The sequence below is a fragment of the Capsicum annuum genome, chromosome 2 (assembly GCF_002878395.1).
Source record: "Capsicum annuum cultivar UCD-10X-F1 chromosome 2, UCD10Xv1.1, whole genome shotgun sequence".
NCBI classification, from domain to species: Eukaryota; Viridiplantae; Streptophyta; class Magnoliopsida; order Solanales; family Solanaceae; genus Capsicum; species Capsicum annuum.
Genome location: NC_061112.1, coordinates 123,582,209 through 123,591,164, shown reverse-complemented (window position 1 = coordinate 123,591,164; position 8,956 = coordinate 123,582,209). Strand labels below are relative to the sequence as shown.

General features: G+C 33.1%; 1 protein-coding gene across 1 annotated transcript; it reads left to right on the top strand.

The window, feature by feature from the left end:
• Window positions 1-3,113: 3,113 nt before the first annotated feature.
• LOC107859197 (ubiquitin domain-containing protein 1) lies at window positions 3,114-8,504 on the top strand. Its single transcript, XM_016704115.2, has 4 exons — window positions 3,114-3,461; window positions 6,835-6,957; window positions 8,059-8,178; window positions 8,257-8,504. Exons 1-4 carry the CDS (start codon window positions 3,425-3,427, stop codon window positions 8,319-8,321), a joined length of 345 nt encoding a protein of 114 aa, XP_016559601.1. The 5' UTR covers window positions 3,114-3,424; the 3' UTR covers window positions 8,322-8,504.
• Window positions 8,505-8,956: the final 452 nt, after the last annotated feature.

Sequence of the window (8,956 nt, the reverse complement as noted above, 5' to 3'; positions counted from 1 at the left end):
GGCTTAAATTGAATAAACAGATGACTAGCTTGTTGCAATAGATGACACATCTGTTTATATTGACAGTCAATTGGAGACATTTGTTACGACAGTGATCAACCTGTTGCAAAAATCAAACAGATATATACATCTATTGCAAAAAGATTGTCAGTATGTTGTAAGTTATCTAACAGAAAGAATATATTTTGTAACAAATTACCCATCTGTTAGATTTATTTTAAAGCAATTTTCTTTTCTTTTCGAGATACAAAAATTTATAAATAGGTTCCTCCTTACAAATATGGATGATCCAGATTCGTACAAGAATATTCATATCGAGTCCTTGTGTGAACTTCAAAGGCAGTTTGATTGATGAACTCCAGAGAGATATTTGGATGACTTCGGAGTAAGGCTGCCGGATAAATAAAAGATGTCTGATTGACAATAATAATAATAATAGTAGTAATAATAATTAGGTAATGTTTTTTATTTTACAGATTATTTTACTCCTTTTGTATATCAAATTTACCCAAGGGATTCAAAAATCTATGAACATTCATTTCATTTTGTTGTCGACTTTGAATTTTTAATTCTTATTTAGTATTTAATAATAATCATTCCGTTTATTCCTTATTCTCAACATGTCGACGGTTGGTGGTTGGGATTGAGCAGCAATTTCTATCAACAGTTAGAGGTTAATCTGCTACGACAGATCGATCATATGTTGCATCTGACGGTTATTAATAAAAAAAGGACTATTGTTGTTATTGAGAGGGTGAAAAGAGAAAGACATGACTCGGAGTTCCAGTTATTCAATATAAAAATGTTTCGTAAATAAATAATAAGGAAATAAATAATAAACACAATTTATAACCACAATTTTAATAACTGATCGTGACTTTTCATCATTTTTATTTTTGAATTTATTTTTTAAATTATTTATTATATAATAAAATGATTATTATTTTATTAAGGAATTTGAAAAGGTATTTTTTTTATTTATAAAATAAAAAAGTAAGCAAATTTGGATTAATGATATGATGATATAGTTATTTTTTATTTTAAAAAGTAGATTATATGTTGCAACAATTAAATTATCTGATGCAACAGGTTCACTATGGTTGCAACAGATGATATATCTGTTGTCACAGATGATTTATCTTATGCAACCTATATCGAGTCACAACTCAATAAAAGTAGTTCTTGGAAAGAAATAATTAATAATAATAATCTGAAAAGTCATGACTTATCACAATATTTCTTAATTTAATTAATTCATTACTTTTCACGTTAATAAAAAATATAATTAATAAATGGAGATGAACAGTTAGATTATATGTTGCAACAGATATGTTATATGATGCAACATATTTTATATTTGTTGCAACAGATAATACATCTGTTGTCACAGATGTGTTATCTGATGCAACAGATATAGAATCTCTTGCCACAACTCAATAAAAAGGTTCTTCGAAAGACTAATTAATAATAATAATCTGAAAAGTCATGACTTATATCACAATATTTATTTTCTTAATTTAATCAAAAATTTAATTAATGTATGGAGGTGAATAGTCGCACCTTTTTACCTCTCATTCAAATTCAATCCTCTATAAATAGGTCCGTCCTTACTCAATCGTTCATTCAAATACACACTCTATTTATTTATTTATTGCATCTCGTCTTTCATATTACACTCTAGAAGATAAGATTATGGCTGACCCAGTGCGGGACGTTGCTTTTCTGCAAGACGCCGTGAATGAACTTCGAAATCAACTTTGTGATCTGCAATGGGAATTAGGAGGAGTTAGATCAAGAATGCTCCGTGAGATACGCAGGCTGAGGAGGGCCTTGATACTTCCGATTGAAGATTGGCTGGCTGGCAATGATGATGCTGATAATAATAATAATAAGTAGTAGTTTATTATTTTTCTTTTAGTCTATTATATGTATTTTTATTTGTTTAATAAATAAATTATGTTTGATTTTTGACGTTTTAATCCATATTTAATTTTCATTCTGTCTATTATCTTCTCAACAAACATTTGAATGATTCGACGTAAAAAGGAATAATTTAGAATCCAGTAACAATAGCAAGATTTATCTGTTGGGTTTGTGGCAGGGGTTGATTTATGTTGTTTCAAACATATTAATCATTCGTTACAACAGATAATTAGTCTAGTGCAATAGATAAACATTTTGATGCAACAGATAATTAGTCTGGTGCAACAGATAAACATCCTGATACAACAGATAATATGATGATGCAACAGATAAATAGTATGATGCAGCAGATTACTCATCTGATGCACCAGATGATTGATCTGTTTAAATTGTGGGCACTTATGCTGGATTCATAATCGGAGTTCTATCCATTGTTGAAAAAATAGAAGTGTACCTAGATGACAAATACGAATAAAAATCATAATTTTACTTACCAAAGTAACCTATGAAGTAATGCCAAAGTGGAAAGTGATGTAGTAAACAAAATTTGACCTAAGAAATTGGTCAGATCGCAGCAATAATGCTATACCAACAACAACAACAAATGGTCGACAAGAAGAAGATGAAGCAGGAGATGATGAATAAAGCAGTAGAAACAGAAACAATTAACAACAAAAATCGCTAAGAGAGAAAAAACAACAATGGATGAGAAAAGAGAGAAAGAAGCCTTTTCTTCCCTTCGTTTTCCATTATTTTAGGTACACATTGGGATCAAAGTGTAAATTTTAAAACTTGTAGGTTATTTTAAAACTTTCGCAACTTTCTTAATACATAATAAAGTAATTGTCACCTCCAATTAATAATTAAGACTTGTATCACCTACACCTCATTTTAAAACTCTTTTGTCACCTGTGGCCCAAACCCCCTAGAGACTCGTGCTAATAACGTGTTATAAAATATAAAGTGATTAGAGACTCATGTTAATAATGTGTTATAAAATATAAAATAGAGAAAAAAAGAATAAAGAGAGAAAGAGTGAGTAATTCTTATTTGTCGGAATTCTTGAATTTTTTTATAATGAAAAAAATCTAGACATTTATTATAATGTAAATACATTTATAACAAAAATAAAAATTTAGCATAAAATTTGAAAATGGAAAATATAATGGAAGTAATAGGAGTGAAAACAAGATTCATAACTCAATTTCAACTAAAACAAAAAATAAAAGCGAGTAATTGTGGTAGCCAAACAGGCCCTAAGAACTAGGCAAAAGAAGGAAGAGTCGGTAGCAGTTTACAAGAATTGAATCAAGGTGGACTCTTCTTCTCTGTAGACGTAAAGAAGAGAAGGAGGAAAAAAAAACACTAGAGTATATATTATTGGAGTAGTTAGTGTATATAGGTGTGACTGAGAGAGTTGTGAGCACGCAATAATACTTTAAATTTCCCCTCTTTGGGAATTTGACTCACTGGTTGTTGGATATTCCATTTTTTGGTGACTATGGGTTGCGCTGGATCCTCGCGTTCCAAAGGAGATGGTACTCTTTCTTCCTTTCCTCTTTTATACTAATTTTTTAGTGATACCCATTTTGGTTTCTTGATTTATGGTGTCGGTTTTGATGTTAATTGCTTTCTTTCTTGTTATTCTTGCTGAAATTGTTGTTTTAGAGATACCCATTTGGTGAGTTCTTTGTGTAGTTCCACTTTCTATGAGTTCAAAATTGCATTTGTTTTGGAAGTTGATTGCTTTCTTTCTTGGTGAATTTATTGTTTTAGAGACACCCATTTGGTTTTCCAGACATAAACTGTGAGTCTTCGTGTAATTCTACTTTCTTTGAGTTCAAAGATTGCATTTGTTCTGGAACTTGATTGCTTTCTTTTTTGGTGAAATTATTGTTTTAGAGATACCCATTTGGTTTACCAGATGTAAAATGTGAGTCTTTGTGTAATTCTACTTCCAGTGAGTTCAAAGATTGCATTTGTTCTGGAAGTTGATTGCTTTCTTGTTATTCTTGCTGAAGTTGTTTGTTTTAGCAATTTTTGAGATCTTCAATTTGGTTTTACAAGTATAAAATGTGAGTTCTTTGGGTTAGTCCACTTTCAGTGGGTTCAAAGGTTGCATTTGTTCTGGGAGTTGATTGATTTCTTTTTATTCTTGCTGAAGTTGTTTGTTTTAGCAATTTTTGAGTTCTTCAATTGGTTATACTGATATATGGCTATGTTTGATTTTGCCATTCAGGGAGTAAACAGCCTCTCTACTTCTTTAGAGGTAGTGGTATGGACTGCGTACACTCTACCCTCCCCAGACCCCACTATGTGGGAATATACTGGGTTTGTTGTTGTTGTTGTTGTAATGGGTAGGTTGTAGCTGTGATCTGTTGCTTATTGACTTAAAAATATGAATGTGACAATGAAGAATAGGTTGAGAAACTATTCTGGTAAAATCGTTCCAATTTATTACTCTGTTCCTTTGTTTTTTCCTTCAAATTTGATGAAGAGACATTGCAATTCCTTTTTTATCTTTTAATAAAGAGAAATCACTATTCCTTATCACCGGCATTAGTCCTACAGATTGTCTTGTCTTATTCATATTTCAATATTGAAGTTGTATCTAAAAAGATCTAACTGGAAGACGAGCTAGGTGCAAAAGAAGTTGAATAAATGGAGTTTGTCATTCGAGAGTCAGGAAACACCCTCAAAGCAATAAATAGATACTTGGTAGACTTATTGACAAAGGTGCAGAAATAATCAAAATATATGCATTGGAAATAGGTCGGTCAAGTGCATTGGCCTGCTACATAAATAGGTGTACTCAACGAAGTTGAAAGGGGAATTATATTATCTAATGAAGAATCATGTAACCATAAGTGTAAAAATGTTAGGCAACTGGGAAGTAATGCTTAATCCAGGGAAAATTCTGCTTGAATAAGATAACTATGTAATAAGAATGACAGGACTAGAATCATGGAGCAGGAAAGGAATGAAACAACATGGTTTGGTGGTGTTGATGGAAATAATCCCATGTTTAATGAAGAATGTGTCTTAGATCAAGTCAGTGTTGATAAATTAAAGATTTTAGCCGGTAAAATGGAGATGGTAGAGCATGTTTTAGTTTTTGTCAAAATCTGAAGTACTTTCATCATTAGTTCTTCTAAGGTCACCTTCAATACCTAATTATCAAAGTCCACACATGTTAGTCGACTGTTTTGATTCTTTTCTCCGAAAGAGATTAACTCAAATAATCAAATCAGATAAAAGTTTGTCTTAATACACCTAATATGGAAATGCACTAGGAAAAGGTTTCCCCTCATAAGAGACGACATGATTTTTTCTGTTGCTGCTGATGCCTTCACTCCTGCTGAATATGTATTTACAGACTGTTATACTGAAGTGCTGATGATTGTTTAGTGCCACCCTTCAAATAGGTCCATGTAGCCAGTTGCATGTTCTTTATCTAATTATGTGTTGTACTATTTGTCTCTTTGCAGTGACATTCTAGTAGATTTATATTCCTAGAAAGAAGTCTAGATCAGTGTTATATAACTAGTTATGTTACTATCTACTTTCTTGAGGCATCTGTTCTCAGATATTTGTCTTTGCCCTTTGCATGTTGACTAGTTTAATTTAAAGCATGGGAAAATAGTGATCTATGTCCTGAAATGTGGTAAGGAACTTAGGAAAAGAAAAGAGATGCGCTGAAGCTTTATTTCTAAAGTGAAGATTCTGGTTTTAAAGTAGGAGTAGTGCATGATTAACAAATTATAGTCTGATTAAACAATCCAAAACTGTGGGACTCACTGGGACCCAAAAACAAATTCTAGTGCCAATTTATTCTTTCCAATATTACATCTTTTTGGTGACTCTTAGTGAGCATAATGATTTGGGTCCACATGTTCACCTTACACCCGATAAAGGGGTTTGATGAATTAAGAATTCTAGATACTTTGGGATATGTCTGTGATGGACAACTTTTGACCCTCCAGCTACTGCTAATGCTCTATGGTGTTGCACTCTAGACAATTTGACTTTTATCCTTTGCCCTTTTCAGATTGTAGATAAAATTCTATTTATTTTAGTTTTATCATCAACAATAACCTTGTTTCAAGAAAAAAACCTTTTTCCCATTCTTTGATCAATCTTTGAAGAATTCTCCTCCGAACAGCCAGCATGGCCACATCATCTTTGCAAGATGATGTCTCCGTGAATCACATTCTTTATATAAACTGAGTAGTGGATTAGTGGCTATTGTTCCTTGCTTTTGTCAGGAAATTTACCTCTGGTCATCCTGACTACTTTATGAGACTGTAAGTTCCTCTATCGTCATCCTACCCCTTTAGTCAACATCTTGACCAGAGAAGTCAGTGGTGGTTTCATTTTACATGAGATCCATTCCCAAATAAAACATGACGTTATTTTCTTAATTCTGAACTTGTATTGTGTCATTATCTGCTCATAGCTATATGCATGTGTGCGTAACTAAGGTATCAACAAATAGAATAATGCTTTGTGGCTCTAGTGTTTAAGTAGGCCAATATGAAGCAGAGAGGTTGTTATAAAGAGGATCTTCCACGTTCAGAGAAATAAAGAACAAAATGAATTGAAAATTTATAATAGAGGGTAGATTCTAGATCCAAGGAATTCATAGAAGGTTCGGGGACTAAGGATTTTAATTCTGGAATTATATCGGATAATTTGTTCTAACAGGGTTCAGAGCATTAAGATGGATGTTAAATTTCCCATAACCATGTGAAAAATCTTTTTACCTTTTAAGAGTTGTTCTCCATTCGCCCAGTAGAGGTTTCAACATTAAAATCATTATGCTAATACTTGAATGCTGCTCGTACTAGATATATGTTTCAATTATAAGTATTATACTTCACCGACATCTTTGTCTTGCTCCCTCATTTGCAGAAACTGGCAAGAAGGTAAGAAAACCAAAGCCATGGAAACACTCAGAACCAATAACAAGAGCTCAGCTTGTACAGATGCGTGATGAATTCTGGGACACTGCGCCACACTATGGTGGGCGAAAAGGTAAATTTCTTGATAACTTTTATGAACCTCTGCATGTTTCTGGAACCACCGGTTCCATAGAGCTGGATGTGTATGATCAGGTTACAGAACTATTGGCCTCTATATTTTTGTTTGAGTAACTAGTTAGTGGTAGGGCAATCGTTAACTCTAGAATACACTTGATGATATCTGACAGTATATATGGGAGTTTGGTAATGATGTGTAGGAACCGCTTAAATATGGATCAAAAGATTCCTACTTGATGATAAGTTGCTCTATATTTTACTTTAGGAATGTTTATATCATGCATTAAAGTTTCCTCACAACGATCTGGCTCCAGTAGTTAATAACTTCTATATACATTTTAGAAAAAAAAAGGACTTTGAATTTATGAAATCAAGCTGAGCATGATATCTTTTAATATGCATGCTACATCTAATTTTAAGTAATGATCCCTTTTTCGGCTGTTGTCAGATAACATGATCATTTCAAAATAAATTCCCAATATGCTCCTGAGAGGTAGCTACCTTAATGATCCCCGAGAATGTTTTGGTACTATCAGTTTGGCAAAGCTGCGGCAGGCAGAGATATGCCCATCTCCTGATCTGTTTCGTCTCTGCATATTGTTAGAAAGAATGCCGCATTAGTTTCTTTCAAATAGTTCAACTAGAATAAAGCACATTAGCTAATCAAATAAGTAATTTTAATTTCTAACAAAATGATATTCATGACTTCTCAAAGCAGAAAAGGAGCAACTTTCTTTTTAAAAAAAAATAAAATGGAAAGCTAATGTCAACTTTCAAGAGAACCCTTTCTGATTGCACAATGACAAGGACCTTGTGTATTCAGAAGTTGGGAAAGCTCTCCAGTAAACCTTACTGTTAATTTGTTTTCAGATCTTCATGATTGAGATACGATTCAATGCATTGAACCTCATATTTTCATGTCGCAAATGAATGGGCCACCAGATAGATGATTCTATTTTACGGTGGTTATTGTTAAAAAATATTTTTAAAATTTAGAAATTGAAATAGTATACTTGAAGTAGGAAGGTCCATGCCCCAACATTATAGTGTATGAAGATTTTTCTTTTCTTACAACAATATTATACTCCATTTTCAGAGATCTGGGATGCGCTACGTGCTGCTGCAGAGGCAGACATAAGCCTTGCACAGACAATCGTGGACAGTGCTGGGATAATTGTTCAAGCCGCTGATTTAACTGTTTGCTATGATGAGAGAGGTTTGTAGTACACGTCGCTCAAGACTTCCAACTTCCATTCCCTAGAATCTCACTTATGTTAGTTCTCTTCTAATGCAGGTGCCAAGTATGAGTTGCCCAAATATGTTTTGAGCGAACCAACAAATTTGACTGGTGAAAACTGAGTAAGGCAATCATCTAATCAATTGCCCATGCTTTATTTGAGACTGTAAATGGTGTAAATTGCTCTCACAATTCATTACTCTCAAATATTCATTTCGTTTTATATGCATTATGATTCCATTTCAAGAAATCAAGAATCCTCTTTGCCACAGCAGAAATCCTGCACCATGGTGTTTTTTTGGACATAATATCTCTAGCTGAAGAGGCCTTAGCATTAAGTTTTAATTTCATGCAGTACATTTTGTCTAAAATTCTCTCTCCCAGGTTCTCTTTTTGACTTGATGGCAAAGCAAACGAGCAGAACTTTGTAAACTCTTTTACTTCTTGAACTCCTACTCTGTTATATTCGCGTTCGCGATAAGGGGGTTTGGAGTGATGTTCTAACTCCTGGATTAAGCTGTACCAATACTGCAGAAATTCGGCAATTTTGAGTTGAGCAATCTACCTGTGTTGGCCGTTTCTTATCATTAGTGAACTCGTAAGTCTACCCAATTCCGAAAAAAAAAAAATGATTCTAATTATCACGATTAAGCAACAAGAACTCTATATTCATACACATGTTATGCATGTATTGACTTGGTATATGCACCGGATGCATGTAAGTTGTTAGCTCGTACTAAGTGTGCTTACTTTATTC